The sequence below is a fragment of the Glandiceps talaboti genome, chromosome 6 (assembly GCF_964340395.1).
Source record: "Glandiceps talaboti chromosome 6, keGlaTala1.1, whole genome shotgun sequence".
In the NCBI taxonomy this organism is placed as follows: Eukaryota; Metazoa; Hemichordata; class Enteropneusta; family Spengelidae; genus Glandiceps; species Glandiceps talaboti.
The window spans coordinates 2,233,045-2,261,005 of record NC_135554.1 but is presented as its reverse complement, the minus strand read 5'-3'; the positions used below and the strand labels follow the sequence as shown (position 1 = coordinate 2,261,005).

General features: G+C 35.8%; 1 protein-coding gene across 2 annotated transcripts; it reads left to right on the top strand.

The window, feature by feature from the left end:
- The first annotated feature begins 103 nt into the window (after positions 1 to 103).
- LOC144436367 (glutathione peroxidase-like) lies at positions 104 to 27,879 on the top strand. Of its 2 annotated transcripts, none has more exons than XM_078125150.1 (7): positions 104 to 239; positions 4,004 to 4,104; positions 8,752 to 8,899; positions 12,006 to 12,154; positions 18,001 to 18,025; positions 26,155 to 26,214; positions 26,840 to 27,879. In XM_078125150.1, exons 1-7 carry the CDS (start codon positions 144 to 146, stop codon positions 26,876 to 26,878), a joined length of 618 nt encoding a protein of 205 aa, XP_077981276.1. In that variant the 5' UTR covers positions 104 to 143; the 3' UTR covers positions 26,879 to 27,879. The 2 variants fall into 2 exon arrangements, with proteins under 2 accessions (XP_077981276.1, XP_077981277.1); XM_078125151.1 differs by lacking the exon at positions 18,001 to 18,025 and adding an exon at positions 17,900 to 17,924.
- Positions 27,880 to 27,961: the final 82 nt, after the last annotated feature.

Sequence of the window (27,961 nt, the reverse complement as noted above, 5' to 3'; positions counted from 1 at the left end):
ATTCATTATTCAGCAAGATATTTCATTTTTCAGTTATTTGAAGAAAAAATAAGCGTCATGTTGTAGAGCAACAAGAGAGGGCGCTCTAACGGACATGATAATGACTCCATTGTCATTATCATATATACATAAGGCGTGCATCTATGTTGACGGTACAGAGGTCGATATCCGGTATCGGTACACGACAACTCAAACAGATAGCTGCAGCACTGTTCATACCAACCAGATTCTTCGTCATGGTAAGAGTTTGTTTCACAAGAATGTCCATCTCGCCCGAGGTACATGATGTGTCTAGTCTCCGTCCAGCTGACTGAGCCTTGCAGACAGACGGAGTGTCATTATATTCTATACATATTTGTGATTGCATTTGTGTCTTATGGGCTGTGATCATATCATGTGACTAGTTTTGTTATCTATTAAGGGGGTCGTGGTTTTTTAACCGACGGGGGGGGGGGGGTGTCATCATATCGCTTGAAGTGGGGGGGGGGGGTCATTTTGGAAAATGACAAAATAAGTACCCCGGTGGTGGAAAGATAAACAACAGGGCGGAGCCGCTTTGTTTATCTTTCCACCGGTGTCTATTGTACTTATGCCCGACAAGTTCACAGGATAGCAGGATTAGTCCATCTCACCCTTACTAGACTTATTAAGATAAAGTACACAATGTCTCACCCCTTGCCAGGCTAGGTGATGATAATACTGAGATAAAAGTGTACACATTCGGATGGGAACACACACAGCATGCAGTGTTCACGGCGAAACAAATAAGCCATACAAGTTTACAACATTCACAAGCCCTGATATGGTTGAATAACGAGATGTGTCTTATAGTGTAGCTCATATGAAGATCTGTGTAAAATTCGTTTTTTTAAATGTTTACCGATTCTTTTGAATGGTAACAGTTGTGCCCTTCATCCTTAAACCCTTACTGTGCAGTCACTACTCCATTCATGGTACAGTAGTATGACTTATTTTTAATACTACTCGCCACCACTATTTTTCTCCGTAATTAAGTTCTCCTCGTAATTTTGGCAAACTATTTGGTCCGGGTCGTACTCTTGCATTTCATTCTTCAGACCATGGAGGCTCCCCTTCTATACTTCCATGTTCAGGCATATGGTTTCTGACTTTGCTGGACTGGTTTTACTTGAACTACAAAGGTCAACCCAATTCACACCTTCTAAATCCCCCTTTGTCTTACACTATCCAATACTGATAAGACTTCAGCAGCAACTCAGACAAGGAGTTGGTTATAACCCGCTACACAAACTTTAATATTAGCTCCAGTAGAGGACTACTAATCCCGTACATGTCAAACAATGTGTCAACATTATGACAGATAAAGGGTATAAATGTCATTTTGGTGTCATGAAATGGCTCATGAAGAATTGTAATTTATCAACATTTTCTACTTACCCCTACCCTCCCCAATCTGCATTTTGCACACATGCATGTGTCCGGTGCATTTTTTCTCAAATAATATATTCAAATAAACAAATATTTAATATTTGTTATTTTGTATATAGTATATGGGTACTTGTGTATTAGGTTATAGTTTAATATGAGTAGCTTTCATTAAATTAACCACAGGATACATACTACCTCAGTTTTAACTGGTGATTGAACTTGCCATTTGTGTTTCAATCAATTTATCATTCTCAAGATCATCTGAATGAAATTGTAGAAGCATTATGGTGTTGGCTACTTCTGAATGTACAAATGAATGAAAACCTTAATACATGCATCTCTGTATTGGGACCTCAATACATGCATCTCTGTATGGGGACCTCAATACATGCATCTCTGTATGGGGACCTCAATACATGCATCTCTGTATGGGGACCTCGATACATGCATCTTTGTATGAGGACCTCAATACACACATCTCTGTATGGGGACCTCAATACATGCATCTCTGTATGGGGACCTCAATACATGCATCTCTGTATGGGGACCTTGATACATGCATCTCTGTATGGGGACCTCAATACATGCATCTTTGTATGAGGACCTCAATACACACATCTCTGTATGGGGACCTCAATACATGCATCTTTGTATGAGGACCTCAATACACACATCTCTGTATGGGGACCTCAATACATGCATCTTTGTATGGGGACCTCAATACACGCATCTCTGTATGGGGACCTCAATACATGCATCTCTGTATGGAGACCTCAATGCATGCATATCAAAATAGTCAATTTGTAACTATTTCCTAGTCTTTCAGTGCCTCACAGTCAGAAATTCCAATATGGGATGATAACTTTATAAGTACTACTACTAAACAGTTACAAATGTACAAGAGTTAAATGTATAGCAATCAATCAATCAATCAATCAGCCTTTATTCAGAGAGTGTGTACTAGTATAATACAGTTGTAAATATAACACATTTTACATTCACCATTTTTACCTTATATTATCATATCATATATTGATGTTTATAGTACTGTAAGACAATCAGATATTAAAGTGGCCATATGAATGAGAATTTGGTATTTATTTTGGATTTTTATTTGATAAAACAGCTTCACTATGTTTTTCTACTTGAAAAAATAATGTGAAATAACATATACCAAGTCCATGTTCACAACTCAATACATTGCAAAAAGATACAAAAAGCGTAAAAAGTTTGTTATTGTACGTACAATAACAAACATTTTACACATTGTTTCAATGATGTTTTGCAGTTTATTAAGTACAAGTTACATGTTACCTGAAAATATCTCAAACCTGAGTGAAATTCAGTGTGAATGGTGATTTAGTAGTTGAGCCAGTTGTGAGAATCTCATGATCACTTGTTTACCTTGTCACATCACTTGTCAAACGAGTTCACCTTTGACTTGGGTCAAATCACCCGCTTTCTACCGAAAATCTTGAATGAACATTGTCTTTTTCTTACTGTATAATAGCCATTTAAAGTAGACAAGAATCCATCTATTTTTGTGACATTTGTAAATTTTCTGTGAAAAAACAAATGTGCGAAAAACCCTGGGTAAAAAAAAAAAAATGGCAAAAATTTACGACTTCAGGGTCAAGTATATGTATGCTCATGAAATCGTTAAAAATCAGTATTCTTATCAATAAATGATGCTAAAATTGATTGTGGTAGTCTGGAAGAAGAAATATCAGTCAAGATTTTCACTTCAATGAATTCTTGTTAAAGTTATGGCGAGTTAAAAATACCCCAAAATATGGCTGGTGAGCACTGAGCCAGCCACCACTCTAAACGTACCACACGATTGAAGTATACACAATGGAGGCTCACACTGAGTCACAGCATAATGTGTTATCACAGTTGTTTTTTACCCATCATGCTCTGCACCCCTTCCAGCCTCCTCTGGGAAATAGTTGTCTTGAAATCATTAGTACATGTACTAATTCTAATCTACCATTACAGTATTTGATTATTCAATTCAAACATGATACTGTATCTGATTGGTTAATATTATAGATAATTTAAATGTGATACAGTATCTGATTGGTCAATATTATAGATAATTCAAATGTGATACAGTATCTGATTGGACAATATTATTAATAATTCAAATATGATGGAGAGTCTTAGTTTTAAAGTTCTTGAAGAAATATTACAACTGAAAATGTCAATGTTACTTTTGGAGTTTTTGGCAGACATAAGATTTGTAACAGTAGTGATAATAGCTATCTGTAACTTCTATAATCATTGTAATGTCTGTCTCAATGTATCATTGTGTGTGTGTGTGTGTGTGTGTGTGTCTGTCTGTCTGTCTGTCTGTCTGTCTGTCTATGTTTGTCTGTCTGTCTGTCTGTCTGTCTGTCTTAGATATGCCTCTGTATGTATGTGTGTGTGTATGTGTGTATGTGTGTGACACACACTGTACAGTTTAGGACAGTAGGTACACTTGATGAATTGTCTTGGTATTTGATGGGATGGCTCTATATCACTTATTACTCCTAGCTTTAATCCAATAACCATTGATTGTCACACTCTGCCTCTTCCATATACAATACAATAGGCTGAAGGAAAAGAAAAAGACTGGTGGAAGAAAGCAGAATCCATTTATGAGTTTACTGCCAATGATATTGATGGCAATGAAGTGTCACTGGAAAAATACAGGTAGGAGCCTATGAAGTTTACATCAGATTCCCAGCCAAGTTATAGTATTTATACATGTAGTCCCTCTACCACTTGCTTCATATCAATGTTTTCCCACAACTATCATGTGCTAAGTATTTAAGTGGTGACATTCATTAACTATTCACTTTCAGCAATACATGCTCTAGCTAGCACTATACATGTATGCTATATTAGAATGACTACACCCACCACCCTATACATGTATGCTATATTAGAATGACTATACCCACCACCCTATACATGTATGCTATATTAGAATGACTACACCCACCATCCTATACATGTATGCTATATTAGAATGACTACACCCACCACCCTATACATGTATGCTATATTAGAATGACTATACCCACCACCCTATACATGTATGCTATATTAGAATGACTAGTATACCCACCCCATGTTGTTATGGATAGGTTGTTTTTATCACCATTATCATGTCATTACTGGCTTTTTTAGCTCCGCTGTCAGCGAAAGCTGAAAGCATAGCTTTAGGTATAGGTTGTATAGAGTATAGAGTGTATATGTGAATCATAGGTGTCCGTCAAACTTTTATATTTTCACTAACTTCTCTGAAAGTAACAGCCAGAATACTTCGATATTTGGTGTGCATGTTCCCTGGGGGGAGGCTATTCAGATTTGTTCATGCCAAGTTGATCTGTGCCATTTTCAATTTTTTATGATTTTTTTTCCAAAAATGACATTTTCATCAACTCCTCATATACTTCAAGTCAGATTGCTTTGATATCTGGTACGTTGATGCACAGAGGGTAGCTTACTTAGATTTGTTAATTTCAAGTCAGCACGTCTTCTCTTCTATTTTTTATTAATTTATTTTTGAAATTTGAAAAAAAAAATGAATATGTTAATGAGCATTATGACCGACACCATATTGGAAATCAGTCCGCGAGACTTTAGGTAAAGTGCAACTTTTCAAAAGACACTATTGAAGTCAAACAAGCAATGTAATATGTGCTATAGTCTTAATTCTACGCATTGTGCGCCCAAATGACAAATATTTGTTCGGAAAAGGGTTGTAAACTTCAAATCCAATTCTCCACCCCTCCTACAGAATGGTTCATTCCAGTATATACACCTCATGATCAAGTACAGTGAGAAGTCTTGCATGCCTGAACTGAAGTGTATGGAACGATTTTTGACAGAGTCAGTCGTCAATAAAAACGATAATACTCTTTCTAAAATTACCACATTTTGAAAGGGAAAGTACTTTGTGGTTCATTTATGGAGTTTTGTTTTTGTACGATCAATATTGGTGGCAAAATTACAGCGTCAAAATTGCCGATGTGGTAATGCACGACAATCCCAAGTGCCCGGATGCACGAGGGACTAACCCAGAAGCAAGTCGTTGTCAGCCATACGTTACAGTGCAGTGGTAACATCGTCTGAGAAATCGCTGCGTTCAGTGTCATTATTCACATAATTGTTGTTTTCGAGTGAAAACCTGTCTTGAATTGTATAACTCTAACAAATGAAGACATGTCAAGTTATATTTTGAAAGTTGTATCGCTAGTTTGAGACGATTTTCTCACGTACTATCGGGGCTTACTTGGACTTGGACCTTACTCCAGTTCATTGGGAAGTTTAGCCAGCCCGATAATTCTTTCTGGTTTAGTTTACAACACTTTTGATCACGCAGATTTTGTTGTTGTGATGAAAAGAAATTAAAAAAAAGATTACTTCAACCATTTCATTGTGTTTTCTTTATGAAGGGTAATCGAACATGAACGAGTGTTACCACTGTAACCAGGAGGGTCTATGCTGTAACGTATGGCAAGGGTTCGACATATACGCTGGTCCGCTATCCCGCGAGTCTAGTAACTTTCTGTAAGGACCAGTAAAGGTTACTAAAATGCCCATTGCAGGTAGTCCGACGGGATAGTGACTTTTCGATAGGTATATTAGGGAGCTCAGAATTCAAACCACTGGCTATATGATGAATTCACAGTCATAGTAAAATTCATTTGATTTTTAATTTGCTATTTTGACCAACTTGCAATAAAATTACGATTAGTTTGGAAACGGGTCAATTTTCTATGATTCCGTGTTGTAAAAGCACGTGTTGTGTAGTTTTCGAAAAGCACACCCGGTGGGAAAGTCGCCCAACAGGCGATCTCGCACCATTGCTGTACTACGTGGCACTTTATTCTGGCGGGGTGTCTCTTGAAAACGGGAATAGCGAAGGGTGAGCCAATCAAGTGAGACCTTTCAAATGTAGCTAATATTATAGCCAATAAAATTAGTTGTACGATGATATGTGTATAGGCTGGCCTCTACACTGTAACAAGTAAATTAGTAAAGTTGAAATCTTTGTCGCATGATTTCGTATTTATGTACGGATGCGTAGTCTTTCTAAACAGTAATTTTTAGATCAGTTAGTATTTAAACTACGTTTCTGAGTTAATTATTCGGTAGGTTATTGACGAGCTCCCTTTGTAAAAACGCTGTACAAATTGGATGTTAGCGTTCGCCCGGGCCCGGCCACGTTCAATGGTACTAAGTAAAGAAAGCTCAATCGTAACAATGGTGGCTGTCAAAATCGAAGACGCAATTTGACCGTGTTGTTATTTCAGTGAGTTTATTCAGCAAGAAAACAACGTGTTCTATGTTTTTGTACTTCCTACATGATGTGATGATCGTTTTTTTTTACCAGTACAACTTACAGCCTACAATGAAACTGCTAACTTAGTAGTTATTAACACTGACACGATTCCGTGTTCCGTGTTCATGTTTTGGGGCACATTTCTAAATACGCGAAACCAGTTATTGAATGTGTAGTGGATATTGATATTCAGTTTGAAAAATTATAATCCTGAACTTTATTTTGCGAACGGTTTTGTCTTTTCTTAGTAATTATAGGGCCGACTGTATCACGTTTAACGTTTATGTCAACCCGGAAGTACATAGACACGAAAATAGACGAAGTACAATGTCAAACTACTAACTAAAAGTGTTTTCAGAGTAAAATTGAACAGAAAACTAATGATCGGACACAACGTCAACACTTTATAAAAGGTATATGAGGCTGTTATACTTTTTTTATGACGCTGAAGAATGGTAGTCGAAAGTCTGTAGCATCGTGTTTGCCATGTAATTCACACGTACTCACTGTATACGAGATATCAATGTATAGCGTCAGCTGTTGTCAGTTCACGTCTACATTGTTCGTTTCTCAAAGACATTTTGATACTTCATTATCTTTTAAATCGATACGCCAATGAAAGTACAATTATTAAAGTGAGTGTGTGTGGGGTGTCGAATGGTAACCAATTGAAGGTGGTGGACGGCAACTTTGAGTAGTGGTCGCCAAGACTGAGTCCCGGACGCTAGCGTCCGGTGCCGTCCAGCGTGAGGAGATCCCTGGTACATGTAATTAGTAACAAAATTTTGCTGTAACTGCTGGTAACCTTCAAATTTATTTATTTTTATGTTGTAAATACATTCTAATATGCACTAAGGACAACACTATAAAGACTTGCTCTATGGGAAGGTATTTTTTTGCCTTTTAAAAATGCAATAGTTAGATCAATGTGTACCAGAAATGTTATGTAGTATTTAAGCTAGAAATAAGACCACATAACATCTTAATCCTCCCCCCCCCCCCCCCAATTAAGACAAACTACTCACAGAAAGCAACAAAAAAAGAGAAGAAGCTCCAAAACATAAAATAGAGAATAAAATTACAGTAAGGAGTTGATGATGCACAAACAACTACAAAGAAATAGACAGTTCAATTACAACACTGGGTTTGAAATAAATATGGGGTTTGGAAAAGTGAATTAGAAGTAGAGCAAAAACTAAGAGAGATGAAGAGCCTAAGTGAACAAGTGAAAGCACTTAAAGATAGGACCACCAAATTTTTTGAAGGACTACTACGTTATCAATTTTACTAGTCCTGTGGGATAGTGACTTTTTTACTCCAGTGTCGAACCCTGTTGGCTGAGAATGACTCTCTTTCGGGTACTTGGGATTGTCGCCGTACGGAAACTAAGATGGCGATTAATACATTTCTTCCCTATATATATATATATCTACTACAACTAGTACAAGTTGAATGTTGTTGACTTGGTAAATTTGTTAGAAAATTGAAATTCAAATTGCCTCAAAATTATTTTAGATCCCTAGTTTATTTCATTCATCATTAAAATTGTCCAGGGTTAAAGCTGTAAGACACTGGAATTATTTATAGCCAACCTCAAAATCCTCTTTTTTTTTCTTTTTCTTGTGTGCATTTCCCAGTCATTTTTTTTCTGAGATTTTGTGCAATTTTTCAGAACAGTAGATTTTTGTTATAAAATGGTGACTATGGTATAAAAGTACAATACATTACCAACTTCTGTGTAAAATGTGTTTTATAGTGAGACATCATATGAAACCACTAACCACTTTATTGCATAGCTAAAACAAAACTGCATAGTGAAGAGCTGAAGAACTGAACCACTTCTACATGTCACCAAAATAAAAAATAAAATAAAAAACAACAACAGCGGAGCTATTCTGACCGATAGGTCGCTTGTTTCATTGAAATGTGTACTTTGATCTTTACCTGATATTCAGTCCATACATTATGACCACAAAGTGTACTGAATGATAGTGTTTTTGTTACAGGGGTCACGTTGTGTTGATTGTCAACGTAGCTTCTAAATGAGGCTTCACTGACAAGAACTACACTCAGCTACAACAATTGCACGCTAAGTATGCTGAGTCTAAAGGTCTTCGCATCCTGGCCTTCCCTTGTAATCAGTTTGGAAGTCAAGTAAGTATGTCAGTACGATAAGACAGTGGGCCGACAGCCCAATAGCTTATGAATATTATGATGTCATCAAATACAAAATGTAGGTCAGTGTCATCAGATATGTTAGTGTCACATGGATGATGTCATTAAATATGTCGGTGTCATGTGATATGTTAGTGTCACATGGATGATGTCATTAAATATGTCGGTGTCATGTGATATGTTAGTGTCACATGGATGATGTCATTAAATATGTCGGTGTCATGTGAATGATATCATCAGATATGTTAGTGTCACATGGATGATGTCATTAAATATGTCAGTGTCATGTGAATGATATCATCATATAGGTCAGTGTCATTCACATGACATTGGCCTATTTGATGACATCATTCACACGACACTGACCTATTTGATGACATCATTCACATGACATTGGCCTATTTGATGACATCATTCACACGACATTGGCCTATTTGATGACATCATTCACATGACATTGGCCTATTTGATGACATCATTCACATGACATTGGCCTATTTGATGACATCATTCACATGACATTGGCCTATTTGATGACATCATTCACATGACATTGGCCTATTTGATGACATCATTCACACGACACTGACCTATTTGATGACATCATTCACATGACACTGAGCTATTTGATGACATCATTCACATGACACACCTATTTGATGACATCATTCACATGACATTGGCCTATTTGATGACATCATTCACATGACATTGGCCTATTTGATGACATCATTCACATGACATTGGCCTATTTGATGACATCATTCACATGACATTGGCCTATTTGATGACATCATTCACAGGACATTGGCCTATTTGATGACATCATTCACACGACATTGGCCTATTTAATGACATCATTCACATGACATTGGCCTATTTGATGACATCATTCACATGACATTGGCCTATTTGATGACATCATTCACACGACATTGGCCTATTTGATGACATCATTCACATGACATTGGCCTATTTGATGACATCATTCACACGACATTGGCCTATTTGATGACATCATTCACACGACATTGGCCTATTTGATGACATCATTCACATGACATTGGCCTATTTGATGACATCATTCACATGACATTGGCCTATTTGATGACATCATTCACACGACATTGGCCTATTTGATGACATCATTCACATGACATTGGCCTATTTGATGACATCATTCACATGACATTGGCCTATTTGACGACATCATTCACATGACACACCTATTTGATGACATCATTCACACGACATTGGCCTATTTGATGACATCATTCACACGACATTGGCCTATTTGATGACATCATTCACATGACATTGGCCTATTTGATGACATCATTCACATGACACACCTATTTGATGACATCATTCACACGACATTGGCCTATTTGATGACATCATTCACATGACATTGGCCTATTTGATGACATCATTCACACGACATTGGCCTATTTGATGACATCATTCACATGACATTGGCCTATTTGATGACATCATTCACACGACATTGGCCTATTTGATGACATCATTCACATGACATTGGCCTATTTGATGATATCATTCACGTGACATTGGCATATTTGATGACATCATTCACATGACATTGGCCTATTTGATGACATCATTCACATGACATTGACCTATTTGATGACATCATTCACATGACATTGGCCTATTTGATGACATCATTCACATGACATTGACCTATTTGATGACATCATTCACATGACATTGGCCTATTTGATGACATCATTCACATGACATTGGCCTATTTGATGACATCATTCACATGACACTGACCTATTTGATGACATCATTCCCATGACATTGGCCTATTTGATGACATCATTCACATGACACACCTATTTGATGACATCATTCACATGACATTGGCCTATTTGATGACATCATTCACACGACATTGGCCTATTTGATGACATCATTCACACGACATTGGCCTATTTGATGACATCATTCACATGACATTGGCCTATTTGATGACATCATTCACATGACATTGGCCTATTTGATGACATCATTCACATGACACACCTATTTGATGACATCATTCACATGACATTGGCTTATTTGATGACATCATTCACATGACATTGGCCTATTCGATGACATCATTCACACGACATTGGCCTATTTGATGACATCATTCACATGACATTGGCCTATTTGATGACATCATTCACATGACATTGGCCTATTTGATGACATCATTCACATGACATTGGCCTATTTAATGACATCATTCACATGACAATGACCTATTTGATGACATCATTCACATGACATTGGCCTATTTGATGACATCATTCACATGACATTGGCCTATTTGATGACATCATTCACATGACATTGGCCTATTTGATGACATCATTCACACGACATTGGCCTATTTGATGACATCATTCACATGACATTGGCCTATTTGATGACATCATTCACATGACACTGACCTATTTGATGACATCATTCACATGACATTGGCCTATTTGATGACATCATTCACATGACAATGACCTATTTGATGACATCATTCACATGCCATTGACCTATTTGATGACATCATTCACAGGACATTGGCCTATTTGATGACATCATTCACATGACATTGGCATATTTGATGACATCATTCACACGACACTGACCTATTTGATGACATCATTCACATGACAATGACCTATTTGATGACATCATTCACATGACATTGGCCTATTTGATGACATCATTCACATGACATTGGCCTATTTGATGACATCATTCACATGACATTGGCCTATTTAATGACATCATTCACATGACATTGGCCTATTTGATGACATCATTCCCATGACATTGGCCTATTTGATGACATCATTCACATGACATTGACCTATTTGATGACATCATTCCCATGACATTGGCCTATTTGATGACATCATTCCCATGACATTGGCCTATTTGATGACATCATTCACATGACATTGGCATATTTGATGACATCATTCACATGACAATGGCCTATTTGATGACATCATTCACATAGCATGTACATTGTATATTTTCACTTTGTTTTAATTTCATTTCATACCAGGAACCTGGTACCAATGCAGATATTAAGGAGTTCGCCACAAAAAAATATGGAGCAGAGTTCGATTTGTTTGCAAAGATAAACGTAAATGGCGATGATGCTCATATATTGTACAAGTATCTGAAAATCAAACAGAAAGGGTTCCTGGGAAAGTGAGTAGTTGTACACTGTGTATAGTATAGTTATTCAAATTATTCAAATTGTATCATTTTTTAATTCAAAAGTCACCTGTTTAGTGAAATACACAATACTCATATTTACTGCTGTAAGCTAAAACAGCACAAGTACATTTAGTGGAATATTGATGTCTATGTATTAGCATGATCTTGAATACTAGTACACTGTCTGTCTGTCTATATATTAACGTGAATACTAGTTCCCTCTGTATTAGTGTGATCTTGAATACTAGTACTTCTGTCTGTCTGTCTGTCTGTCTGTCTGTCTGTCTGTCTGTCTGTCTGTCTATTAGTGTGATCTTGAATACTAGTACTTCTGTCTGTCTGTCTGTCTGTCTGTCTGTCTGTCTGTCTGTCTGTCTGTCTGTCTGTCTGTCTGTCTATTAGTGTGATCTTGAATACTAGAACATGTACATCTCTGTCAGTCTGTGTATTAGCGTGAATACTAGTATATCTGTCTGTAATGTCTGTCTGTGCATTAACATATACATAAGTCTGCCTACATGTATGTATTGGCATGGATACAAAAGTCTGTCTGTCTGTCTGCCTGCATGCCTGCCTGTGTATTAACATATACATAAGTCTGCTTATGTATTAGCATGAATACATGTCATTCTGTCTGTCTGTCTGCCTGCCTACCGGTCTGTCTGTCTGTCTGTCTGTCTGTCTGTCTGTCTGTCTGTCTGTCTGCCTGCCTGCTTGTCTGCCTGTCTCTCTGTGTATTAACACATGTATGCAGAAGACAATCTATGACTCAGGGCGTGAACTTAACAGTTGTCCACTTGCCCGGGACAAGTTAAATATACTGCATGCAGGACAAGTAGATTTTCATTCTTACTTGCCTATTTGCATGTAACAAAGAATTCAAAATCGGAACAGTTGCGGGGCAAAGTGCTAGATCTAGCACTTCACCACTTTTTGACAAAGTGCTAGATCTAGCACTTAGATCTAGCACTTAGCGAAGTGCTAAATCTAGCACTTTGTCAAAAAGTGGCGAAATGCTAGATCTAGCAGTTCAAAAAGAGTGGCAAAGTGCTAGGTCATGAGCATCGGTAAATATGTCGGGTCATGTTATACCTAATGGACATGTTATTGCTCTCAGTGTAAAATGTTACTTCCTGTGTTTAACGACCTTAGAGTTTGATTTTCCGTATGTTTTTCGTCTGTTTTGCCAATGCACAACCAAGTTTCTACTTCGTAATTTTTAGTAACGTCAAGTTTTGTATTATTTCGATGTTCTATGTGGCGAAAACTACAGCATGTGGTCGTTTCATACTCCGTACTTGACAATGGCTTGACACCACTACCAACAACCGTAGACCTCCATTTTGACAGCTGTCACGTCAAATAACGCACTCCCATACAGTCGAAAACTTCGAAGATTTCAGGAAGAAGAAACATTTTGTTCGGCGTGCGTCACAGACTTCATACTGCAGATTTAATGGCAGTGACATTTGTAACATTGCATGACAAAGAAATAATACAAAGGAAAACTGAATTTCTTGGTGTGTGTGTGTGGTTTGACCCCCCACATTTATTTTGTCATTTCAGAGAGATCATTGGACAACAAAATAAAACTATCAGTTCAAAAAGTTTGGAGAAAATTTTAAAAGATTTTTATAGAATAAATGTGTCCCTGGAGGGGCTCTACCTCTACCTAACAGAACACACAACCCCCGGGACACAACCGTACGACAACATGAACTTACAACCGACCGTTTTACTCAGCAAATATTTAACAAACTTCAGATAAATCGTGTCGTTGTTACAATCGGCCAAAGATAAGTTTTGGAGTCGATCATGCACCACACGACCACGTACACGGACTACTGACACCATGACGCATGTATGTGACTTTTATCGATGTGAACGACCACGTTATATCCAGCCGTAGGAGGCGCTTCATTGTTTACAGTCCCGAACTTCGTTGTTTTCTGGCGAAGTGCTATATCTAGCACTTTGCCCCGCAACTGTTCAATTTTGGACCATTTAGCTACCTCATCAGCCAATTTGTACACCAATGTCATTGTCACTGTCTATGTGTTGTGTTATTTATAGCCAATTTGTACACCAATGTCATTGTCACTGTCTATGTGTTGTGTTATTTATAGTCAATTTGTACACCAATGTCATTGTCACTGTCTATGTGTTGTGTTATTTATAGTCAATTTGTACACCAATGTCATTGTCACTGTCTATGTGTTGTGTTATTTATAGTCAATTTGTACACCAATGTCATTGTCACTGTCTATGTGTTGTGTTATTTATAGTCAATTTGTACACCAATGTCATTGTCACTGTCTGTGTGTGTTGTTATTTATAGCCAATTTGTACACCAATGTCATTGTCACTGTCTATGTGTTGTGTTATTTATAGTCAATTTGTACACCAATGTCATTGTCACTGTCTATGTGTTGTGTTATTTATAGTCAATTTGTACACCAATGTCATTGTCACTGTCTATGTGTTGTGTTATTTATAGTCAATTTGTACACCAATGTCATTGTCACTGTCTATGTGTTGTGTTATTTATAGTCAATTTGTACACCAATGTCATTGTCACTGTCTATGTTTTGTGTTATTTATAGTCAATTTGTACACCAATGTCATTGTCACTGTCTATGTGTTGTGTTATTTATAGTCAATTTGTACACCAATGTCATTGTCACTGTCTATGTGTTGTGTTATTTATAGTCAATTTGTACACCAATGTCATTGTCACTGTCTATGTGTTGTGTTATTTATAGTCAATTTGTACACCAATGTCATTGTCACTGTCTATGTGTTGTGTTATTTATAGTCAATTTGTACACCAATGTCATTGTCACTGTCTATGTGTTGTGTTATTTATAGTCAATTTGTACACCAATGTCATTGTCACTGTCTATGTGTTGTGTTATTTATAGTCAATTTGTACACCAATGTCATTGTCACTGTCTATGTGTTGTGTTATTTATAGTCAATTTGTACACCAATGTCATTGTCACTGTCTATGTGTTGTGTTATTTATAGTCAATTTGTACACCAATGTCATTGTCACTGTCTGTGTGTGTTGTTATTTATAGCCAATTTGTACACCAATGTCATTGTCACTGTCTATGTGTTGTGTTATTTATAGTCAATTTGTACACCAATGTCAGTCACTGTCTATGTGTTGTGTTATTTATAGCCAATTTGTACACCAATGTCATTGTCACTGTCTATGTGTTGTGTTATTTATAGTCAATTTGTACACCAATGTCATTGTCACTGTCTATGTGTTGTGTTATTTATAGTCAATTTGTACACCAATGTCATTGTCACTGTCTATGTGTTGTGTTATTTATAGTCAATTTGTACACCAATGTCATTGTCACTGTCTGTGTGTGTTGTTATTTATAGCCAATGTGTACACCAATGTCATTGTCACTGTCTATGTGTTGTGTTATTTATAGTCAATTTGTACACCAATGTCATTGTCACTGTCTATGTGTTGTGTTATTTATAGTCAATTTGTACACCAATGTCATTGTCACTGTCTATGTGTTGTGTTATTTATAGTCAATTTGTACACCAATGTCATTGTCACTGTCTATGTGTTGTGTTATTTATAGTCAATTTGTACACCAATGTCATTGTCACTGTCTATGTGTTGTGTTATTTATAGTCAATTTGTACACCAATGTCATTGTCACTGTCTATGTGTTGTGTTATTTATAGTCAATTTGTACACCAATGTCATTGTCACTGTCTATGTTTTGTGTTATTTATAGTCAATTTGTACACCAATGTCATTGTCACTGTCTATGTTTTGTGTTATTTATAGTCAATTTGTACACCAATGTCATTGTCACTGTCTATGTGTTGTGTTATTTATAGTCAATTTGTACACCAATGTCATTGTCACTGTCTATGTGTTGTGTTATTTATAGTCAATTTGTACACCAATGTCATTGTCACTGTCTATGTTTTGTGTTATTTATAGTCAATTTGTACACCAATGCCATTGTCACTGTCTATGTGTTGTGTTATTTATAGCCAATTTGTACACCAATGTCATTGTCACTGTCTATGTGTTGTGTTATTTATAGTCAATTTGTACACCAATGTCATTGTCACTGTCTATGTGTTGTGTTATTTATAGTCAATTTGTACACCAATGTCATTGTCACTGTCTGTGTGTGTTGTTATTTATAGTCAATTTGTACACCAATGTCATTGTCACTGTCTATGTGTTGTGTTATTTATAGCCAATTTGTACACCAATGTCATTGTCACTGTCTATGTGTTGTGTTATTTATAGTCAATTTGTACACCAATGTCATTGTCACTGTCTATGTGTTGTGTTATTTATAGTCAATTTGTACACCAATGTCATTGTCACTGTCTGTGTTGTGTTATTTATAGTCAATTTGTACACCAATGTCATTGTCACTGTCTATGTGTTGTGTTATTTATAGTCAATTTGTACACCAATGTCATTGTCACTGTCTATGTGTTGTGTTATTTATAGTCAATTTGTACACCAATGTCATTGTCACTGTCTGTGTGTGTTGTTATTTATAGTCAATTTGTACACCAATGTCATTGTCACTGTCTATGTGTTGTGTTATTTATAGCCAATTTGTACACCAATGTCATTGTCACTGTCTATGTGTTGTGTTATTTATAGTCAATTTGTACACCAATGTCATTGTCACTGTCTATGTGTTGTGTTATTTATAGTCAATTTGTACACCAATGTCATTGTCACTGTCTGTGTGTGTTGTTATTTATAGTCAATTTGTACACCAATGTCATTGTCACTGTCTATGTGTTGTGTTATTTATAGCCAATTTGTACACCAATGTCATTGTCACTGTCTATGTGTTGTGTTATTTATAGTCAATTTGTACACCAATGTCATTGTCACTGTCTATGTGTTGTGTTATTTATAGTCAATTTGTACACCAATGTCATTGTCACTGTCTGTGTTGTGTTATTTATAGTCAATTTGTACACCAATGTCATTGTCACTGTCTATGTGTTGTGTTATTTATAGCCAATTTGTACACCAATGTCATTGTCACTGTCTATGTGTTGTGTTATTTATAGTCAATTTGTACACCAATGTCATTGTCACTGTCTATGTGTTGTGTTATTTATAGTCAATTTGTACACCAATGTCATTGTCACTGTCTGTGTGTGTTGTTATTTATAGTCAATTTGTACACCAATGTCATTGTCACTGTCTATGTGTTGTGTTATTTATAGCCAATTTGTACACCAATGTCATTGTCACTGTCTATGTGTTGTGTTATTTATATTCAATTTGTACACCAATGTCATTGTCACTGTCTATGTGTTGTGTTATTTATAGCCAATTTGTACACCAATGTCATTGTCACTGTCTATGTTTTGTGTTATTTATAGTCAATTTGTACACCAATGTCATTGTCACTGTCTATGTGTTGTGTTATTTATAGTCAATTTGTACACCAATGTCATTGTCACTGTCTATGTGTTGTGTTATTTATAGCCAATTTGTACACCAATGTCATTGTCACTGTCTATGTGTTGTGTTATTTATAGTCAATTTGTACACCAATGTCATTGTCACTGTCTATGTGTTGTGTTATTTATAGTCAATTTGTACACCAATGATGTCATTGTCGCTGTTTATGTGTTATTGTACATGAGCTTACCCTAACCTGTTCTTTTGTCTTTTCTTTAAAACTAACTCTGCATGGTGTCAATCTTTAGTTTCATCAAATGGAATTTTACTAAGGTAAGTGTTTAGTTACCATCATGTGAAATGCCATTTATACAGTCATGTTTTTTCTTTTTTTCTATCATATCCACAGTCAGATCAAATGGAATTTTACCAAGGTAGGAGATCATTTAACACTCCCTGACTTTGAAACTTTTCTTTTTCTACTTTTCATACAAAGTCTGCATCAGATAGCATGAATAGTTTACATGTTGACACATGTATGCTTCTAAAGTGTAGTGTTGCTACCAAATTTAAGATTGTATACAGTTTCGATTAGGTGACTCAATGTTTTCTATGTCTCTCAGGTTTTCAGCGCAACTGATCGAATTGATAAGATTCAGTAGTACTAAAAGCGTGGTGCGGTGTGTGTGTGTGTGTGTGTGTGTGTGTGTGTGTGTGTGTGTGACACTGTGTGTGTGTGTGTGTGTGTGTGTGTGTGTGTGTGTGTGTGTGTGTGTGTGTGTGTGTGTGTGTGTGTGTGTGTGGATGACTTAAACTCAAAAACCACCAGACCGATTGATTTGGTATTTGCTGGGGACATTATTTTAGGTGTCTAGTTGGGAAATTGTTCAAAGCAACATGATCGCATCACAGGTATATGTTTTGGTCAAAAGTATTATTCTTGGTGTGAGAAAATGCTTTGACCCTGCTTTGAAATGAAAGGCTATAGTTCTATTGATGCCATGAAATCATTAAATCTTTTATGGGCTACTTCAAGTTCACATCTCAATGTCAATGGCATCAAGATTTACCTGTTTGAGGTTGCATTGGAATGCTGTTTTTAGCATACCTGAATTAAATCATAGACACTATCTATGATTAAAACAGGTTCATTCATGCTACAGAAATTTGGTTGGAGCTTAGTGGAATGTGTCTGGAGGTGTTATTCTGTTATTGTTCAAAATCTTTTGACACAACTAGCCCTAGAAACCATGACCACGCCCTTACATTTTGTACCAACAGTGAAATGATTATGCATATTATAAAGATAACAACAGGGATGGGTAGGTAAGTGAATAAAGATTTAAAAAATGTATGCAAAATGCCTAGCAACAAGACCATGCCCATAGCAACAGCCAAACAGTCTAAAGACTTGGTAGCAAATTACATAATAATGTCTTGCTGCAGAGCCTCGTTCTAGCATACGCTTTGATGGCGGCCTTGTCAACATTGTGTGAGGACTACAGAGAAGTTTCTGTGGCTTACAACCCCGTAAATCACGTTTTCACAAAATCTTATTATGTATTAATCATAATATTGAATAAAATTTATAGCAGGAAATTTGCAAGTTGTCAAATTACGGTCGATGCTAATGATTGTAGCTATGTTGTGTCTGTGCCGAAATTTGTCTTTCCGGCAAGGTGCGTTGCGATGCTTGAAACAACACAACATTTTCAGGACTAAAATTTTAGTTTATATTCATTATCTGTGCCAAATTTGGTGTCTCTACCTTATGGGGTCTATATTTCGTACAGATTTCAATGACCTTGCAAGTTCTCAAGTTAATGATTGTGGGTACATATGTATCTGTGTTGAATTTACCGTGGCTGGCAAAGTGGGTTAATAACGCTCGAAACAACACAACATTTTGAAGACTAAAATTTTAGTTTATATCCATTATCTGTGCCAAATTTGGAGTCTTTACCTTATGTGGTCCTTAAATCGTACAGATTTCAATTTGACGTGTAGTTAGAAAATTAGTTAGACTGGGGTGTAACCGTAGACCCTATGATGTAACAGTGTACCATGTGTGTATGTGTTGTTCTTCTATGGCCTTGAATATATTTGTACAGTATCTGAATAGCATCAATAAGGGGTGGTAAAATACTGTATTAAACTTATCAAACTAATTTTTATTGATATTTAATTTTTTTCATATGACTACTCATACAATACAATCCCTGATCTATTTTTTTGTTTTTCTGTGGAGAATGTGTATGGGTGTGTGTTTTCTTCTGTTTAATCATTTCTGTTTTTGTGTTTTGAGTAAATCAACAACGGGATCACAGCTTCCCACAGTATCCATTCCTGAAAAAAAGAAAGAGCAAAAAATTATATCAAAATTGCCAAATGTGTGTGTTGAGTGACAATGTTGTATTTTCTCTCAAACTAGATAATACAGTGATACATGAACTTCGATGTCATTTTGCCCTGATTCAGTGGTTGGCATGCATGTAATGTAAACGGCAGTCACATTGTATTTTCCCGCCCAAATAAGAATCTTCACAAACACATACATTCACAGCTTGTTTGGGTGTTTTTAGTCCCCGCGGACGAAGTCCGGAACGGGGACTTATGGATTGGGTTCCGTGCGTGCGTCCGTCCGTCCGTCCGTCCGTCCATCCGCAGCCGTTTCTTGGAGATGCCTGCACCGATTTTTTTCAAACTTGGTACAGGGGCAACATGCTATGGCATACATATGCACGTCAATTTGTTTTATGATACGATCCAATATGGCCGCCTAGCAGCCATTTTGTTTGCGAATTTTCCCTGTCCAAAGCCATAACTCGGACATGCTTTAACAGATCTCATTCAAAGTTGGTATTAGGACAATGTTCTATGACATACATGTGCATATCCATTTTTGTTGTGATACGATCCAATATGGCTTCCTGGCAGCCATTTTATTTGCAAATTTTCCATGTCCAAAGCCATAACTCGGACATGCTTGAACAGATCTCATTCAAAGTTGGTATTAGGACAGTGTTCTATGACATACATGTGCATGTCCATTTTCGTTGTGATACGATCCAATATGGCTGCCTGGCAGCTATTTTATTTGCAAATTTTCCATGTCCAAAGCCATAACTCAGACACGCTTGAACAGGTCCCCCCCCCCCCATACCTGACCCATCCTTTATTGTTGAATGGTTTATTCCATCATGTCATCTTGAAGAGTAGGCATGTTCCATGTCCAACGAGCAGACACAACATATCTAAGTCTGTTTGATTTAGGTTCACAAGTGTTGTTGCGTGATCAGAGTAGTGATATCAAGAAAATGACAACATAAACTGCCAGTTCCTTAAAACCCAATCATAGCGAGGACTGTGTCATTCTCAATGACTTGATAAATATAATTCTTGGTCGTTGGTATTGCTAGTAAATTTACAAAAAATAAGATGTTGATTACATGAGATTCTTTGCTAAAATCTAGCTCTTTTTTTTTCTCAGGAAAATATGTCAGTGGCACAGTGTAATATATGCGAGGTTGATGGCCAAATTGAGTACTGCAAGTGTGAACTATAGTAATTTTTATCGGCCGTTTTTCATGGAATTATGCCTTGAAACGACCAAAATAAAAAACAAACAAGAAATATATGATGTAAAAATTCAAAAAATTCTAATTTTGAAACATAGTGGCCATGATTCTGTAATTCGTACAGTAGTCATTTTACTGAAAACTGAGTTAGCACACACGGAACAAATCATGTAAAAGTCACGAAAACACTATTCACATTCAAATTTTACATAACAACATACCCACCTTCATAAAAACAACAGTTGATAACCTAAAATGCTGTAAAATATCGATAAAATCCTCGAAAAAAGCGAAAAAACCATGTCAGGCTCTCCAATGGTCACTACAGTGCACTGATGGTGTCTCAGATTTGATAATAATAATAATAATAATAATAATAATAATAATAATAATAATAATAATACGTTTATTGCTTTACAGGGCCTCTGGCCCATATACAACATAAGAGATTTACAACAAAATAAAAATCAAAGTCAAAGTCACATATCAATGGTTGGAATAAATACTAGTATTACATTATTTCACTTGTAAGCATCTCTCTACTCTCTATGTTTAAGCATTGTATACAAATTTACATAATGATGTTAGAAGTTCAGGTTTGTTTGTTCTCATCAGTCTTATGAATTTATTAAAATTTGGCTCGGCTATGAATTCTATTGGGATGTATTTTTTCCTCTCATCGTCGTAGAAGGAACATACTATAAGAAAGTGATATTCATCTTCTACATCACCACAGTCACAAATCTTACAAATTCTATTCCATGGGTCAGTGTAAGGTTGCCTTCCTTCTTCAATTGCCAATGGCAAAGCAGAACAACGAAATCTAGCAAAAGAGCGGGTAAATTTACTGTTGCAAATTAAGAATAAATATTTTTCTGGTTCAAGTAGACTTTTGAATAAATAATATGTACGTAGTTTGGATTTTTGTGATATATTCTTTTGCCATTGTTGCTGATTGATATCAGAAATACGAGATAGAAACTCACTTATAAATACATCCTTATTTCCTACTTCTTTGGACACCCATACATATCCAAAACCATATGAGAATAAAATATGTTTCAATGAAATTGCATAAGTATGTCTACCCATTCTATCTAAATTGTAAAGCTGCTGCATTAGATATGCTTGTTTTGGAAGTCTTTCACTTGGCATTTCAATAAGTTTTAACCAGTAACTTACACATCGCTTTAATGTAGATTTAAAAACAGGGTGGCGACCACATTCACCCGTGATTGCTTCATTTGGTGTGTGACCAGGAACTCCTAATAATCTCCTACACCATTTTCTTTGTACTTTTTCTACGATATCATAATATTGATATCCCCAGATTTCAGCACCATAACACAAAATTGACATAATCATAGAATCAAAAAGTTTGAAATGGCAGAGAAACGGAAGGAAACCCGCAACTGATATTATTTTCATAGCTTTATTAGCCTGGCCTGCCAGAGTTTTGACTGCTTTTGACCACATATTTCTTGAGGATAGCAATAGGCCCAGGTATTTATAGTATGAAACAACTTTGATTTTTGAATTTCCAAAGTACCATGTCTCAGAACGAGCTGGATGACCCCGCTTTCAAAAGATCTTAATTTTAGTTTTGTCTAAGTTTATTTCCATGTGCCATTTCTTACAAAAGTGGTGTAAAACATTTATAATGTACTGTAGGTTTCTAACTGAATCGGCAAAAATTACAATATCATCTGCATAAAGAAGGGAAAAAATATTGCAAAGTTCCTGTGTCAACTGTATGCCAATATGGCCCAAATTAACAAGCATTGTATTGAGCTCCTCTATTAAAAAAGGAAAATAGCAATGGGCTTAAAATACACCCTTGTCTAACACCAGTTGGACATTCAAAGTATTGAGATGTAGTATTCTGAGATTTGACACACGCTTTAACCCCCACCATACATTCACTGTAAGATTTCAAACATTTTACCTTTGACACCTAAGAACATAAGCCTGTACAATAACAATGAGTGATTAACTCAGTCAAATGCCTTTGAAAACTCTACAAATAAACAGTAAAATTTCCCTCGTCTGACACTCAAATATTTCTGTATGATAGCATGTAGTACAAAATATTATCAACTCTGCTATGCCCTTTTTGGAAACCAGCTTGGCAATCAGATAGTATATCCATAGACTCGGACCATTTAGTTAGTCTGGTATTTAAAATAGAGGTGAACATTTTGCAAAGTACATTTAACAGTGATATTCCTCTATAATTATTTGCATCCTCTCTAGAGCCCTTTTTTAGCACAACTGAACTGAGGTTCAGTAGTGCTATAGGGATCGCCCGGCGTCTGTTTGTGTGTGTGTGTGTGTGTGTGTGTGTGTGTGTGTGTGTGTGTGTGTGTGTGTGTGTGTGTGTGTGTGAACAACTTAAAGTAAAAAACTGCTGAACCGTTTGCCATAATATTTGGTGGGTCCATTACCTTGGGTGTCTAGTTGGGAAATTGTTCAAATCAAAATGATCGCATCACAGGTGTGTGATTTGGGTAAACAAAAATGTGATTTTGGGTCAAAAAACTTAAACTCAGAAACTACTGGGCAGATTGGTGCGAAATTTGGTGGGAAGATTCTTAAGGGGGTGTAAAGTAAGATTTGTTCATGACATGATGATTCCATCAGTGATATGCAAATTAGGGCTAAAAATGTGTCTTTTTGGTTAAAAATCTATAATTCCACAATTATTGAGCAGATTGGGCTGAAATTTAATGGGAATGCATCTAGGGATGTATGGACGATAGTGTTAGAGACTTATTAAGAAACAAATATTAGGGTCAGTGGATACTTTTATTACTATTTAGAATGCGAGTTTATCCACTGTTGTAGGAGACTCATTAGAAAGGTATCTATGTCAGGTTGGTATGATCGACGGTGCTATAGAGGTGATCATACCTGTTAAAGACGTTGATTTTTGAGTTTGCATAACAATAGACCCATCATGCTGTTCGGCGGGCTGTTTGGTGAGGAAAAGCGATTTATCGAAAATAACAAAAAACTTCAGTGAAATCTTTGTGGTTTTTAGCTGTGTAATTATTGTTTACAAATAACTATATGTTTGTACCTTAGTTTCACCAGTGTTATCTGTTATTAAAGGTATACCACATTCTTGGATCACTAAAACCGTAGATAGAGTTTTAGTGTTAATGTTAGCATACTTAAATGAATAGATATCATAACATCAATTGCACAACTCTGGGTACCCAAATAGTCGACTATTGCTTGCTGCTTGCTTGCTTGCTTGCTAAAACCCTGTTCTGTCGTATAGACCGCCACAAACACATGAGTGTACACAAAGTCTCAATCTCATACACTTTATCGATTACTAAAGTCGACACAGATTGTTTCATACATACAAAATGTGAACGCACTCGCATTCCAACAGCTTTAAAATTGGCTTGGGGCACGGGTCATTGATTTAGAGTCACCTCGCAACAATAGTAACTCGTACGATACCAACTCGCCCGGATCCAAGTCTCAACAATTCTAAGTCGCACCACTAATCGCAAATGCCGTTGTATTCGGCATAATTGTGAACAAATAGGCAATAAAAAACAATTTTGTGACCTAAACAGTTTTGTGTTTGAATCTTTCATTTGTCATCTGACAGTCATGTTCATTTGTGTTGATAATGAGATGAAATGTAGTATCATTTTATATGCATACACACTATCCTTGTCTGTGTCAGTGTGTAATTCATAACAAAAAATCCTTGTGTGAGACATAAAAATACAATAGCACCTAAGTGAAACTGTATACCCTCTTTCAGCAAAGAATATTAGGTTTTAGTGATTCCACAACCCACTCCACCTCTACCATATTCATCCCCTGATTTGACTTTTTAGTCCAACTGAAATAAAGGCTCACTACTAATACTGCTAGTTCAGGGTTAGTGCTAGAGATAGCCACAGTAGCAAAATGCATTGGAAAACAGAAAGTCCTAAATCGTAATATCAAATCAGAATGGTAACACGTTCATACTAACAAATTTGTCAAAACCCCAAAATGTCTTTCTTTCCCATTTGAATTTGAATGCTAGAACCTCATAAGTCATAGAAAGTTGTAATTCCTTGCTGTCGCTGTGACTTATTGGACTACATACGATCACTTGTGACCTCATGACCTCATAAGATAGTATACTATAATCATGACCTAATTTTGAATGTTGAACTACTTAGAATGTGGTTGACAAATCACAGCCACTGTAAGAAGAACGGTTTGAAAAATAACCTATCATAGGACAATATATTCATGCTGCAGTAGATGTATCAATAGGACAATTATTTTTAGCATGCTTACAAGTTGAAGTTTACATTGTTAGTTCTGCAGTCTAGATTACATTACAAGATAATATGTGTAGCTCTCAACATTTTAAAAAGTAAAGAAAGTGTGAGTGCTTCAAAATGTCAAATATTATGTACATAGTCCTGCAGAAACTCTCCTCCTATGAGTACAATGATCAAATATTATGTACATAGTCCTGCAGAAACTCTCCTCCTATGAGTACAATGATCAAATATTATGTACATAGTCCTGCAGAAACTCTCCTCCTATGAGTACAATGATCAAATATTATGTACATAGTCCTGCAGAAACTCTCCTCCTATGAGTACAATGATCAAATATTATGTACATAGTCCTGCAGAAACTCTACTCCTATGAGTACAATGATGCCTTCTGTTAACTTTGAAATTATTGAGAATATAATGTGGCTAATAAAACTTACTTGTGGCTAAAGGAAATTTTAGAACTTTCACCACTAAGGTAATGTGTGGCTAACATTTCAAATCCTAGCACTAACCCTGACTGTTTCTTATTTTTGTATTTTGTACCTTGTAATGAGGTAATGTGTGGCTAATACTAGTAAATCTGAAATGCTAGCACTTACCGATAGTGTTGTTTCTTATTTTAGCATGTTGTACCTTGTGCAATGATTGACTAATGATTTTCACATTATTTATTTTGTACAGTTTCTAGTTAGTAAGACTGGTCAACCTGTCAAACGCTATGCACCAAACACAGAACCCTTTGTAAGTACACTAATAAGTTTCCATATTTTAATGATATATTCAACTTTGCAATGGGACTTGCCCTTATTTGATAGACCTATCCTTTATGTTTGTTGGTAAGTTAGTGACCAGTGTTCCTGCTAAGGCTAAGGTCTTCATCTTCTCTTGCTGTCAAAGTTCATTTTTCGTGCAACCTTATATCCAAGTATCGAGAATGAAAGACAAAAGATATATACAAAGTATGATTAATGATTAAATGAAATGTTATCATAGAGTTTTTATTTCTCTCTATTCAGCATCCAAGAGCATGTAAAAAGTGTTAGATTCATATTCCAAATAAACATATGACTTTGCTTCCGGCCTCCAGCCAAAGGACGTATACCCCCCCCCCCCTCCTGACCACCACAAGCGTGGCCACCATGTCACCTTTTCCATTTTTTCCCTTCTCCTTAAGGTGTTCAGTCTCAAAAAAGTTAGAGGGAACACTGTTAGTGAGATGCATTTTTAAAGAAAATTTTATGAAGCTTTGATGTTTCAAGCTCAATGTTATTTAGCGTGACTCCCTAATTCAATTTGATGTGTTCAATAGTTAGTATTTCATCAACAGTTCTATTTCATGATGAGTATGTTGTCTTCTTTGTTTCAGACTGTTGAAAAAGATTTTGGCAAGGAATTTGAGAAGTAGATGAAGATCGGAGTGAGACATATGTAGAGGAGTATTTGTTGTGATTTGACTTTGAAGTTACTAATTATGATTTGTCTAGATGTTCCATTTGTACATGCTATATGACGGCTGACTCACAAACCTTTATGGTAGAGTTAACCTGAAAAACTGCGTGCCTGCAAAGTACAAATGGTGTTTCTGAAAAATCATATTTAGTCTGTTTTCTGGTTAATTGACACATGTGCTAAACATTCTCAATTATGCTTTGTAATTTTGTCAGTATAGGCAGTATATCAATTATACTTTGTAATTTTGTCAGTATAGACAGTATATCAATTATACTTTGTAATTTTGTCAGTATAGACAGTATATCAATTATACTTTGTAATATTGTCAGTATAGACAGTATATCAATTATACTTTATAATTTTGTCAGTATAGACAGTATATCAATTATACTTTGTAATTTTGTCAGTATAGACAGTACATCAATTATACTTTGTAATATTGTCAGTATAGACAGTATATCAATTATGCTTTGTAATTTTGTCAGTATAGACAGTATATCAATTATACTTTGTAATATTGTCAGTATAGACAGTATATCAATTATACTTTATAATTTTGTCAGTATAGACAGTATATCAATTATGCTTTGTAATTTTGTCAGTATAGACAGTATATCAATTATACTTTGTAATATTGTCAGTATAGACAGTATATCAATTATACTTTATAATTTTGTCAGTATAGACAGTATATCAATTATGCTTTGTAATTTTGTCAGTATAGACAGTATATCAATTATACTTTGTAATATTGTCAGTATAGACAGTATATCAATTATACTTTATAATTTTGTCAGTATAGACAGTATATCAATTATGCTTTGTAATTTTGTCAGTATAGACAGTATATCAATTATACTTTGTAATTTTGTCAGTATAGACAGTATATCAATTATGCTTTGTAATTTTGTCAGTATAGACATACTTTGTGTAGCATTATATTATCAGCAGTAAAGGACAAATTAAAAAGTTGTTGCATCAAAATGATTTTCTTTTTTGTTGATATTTTTTCAGTAGTACAATGTTCAATTATTTG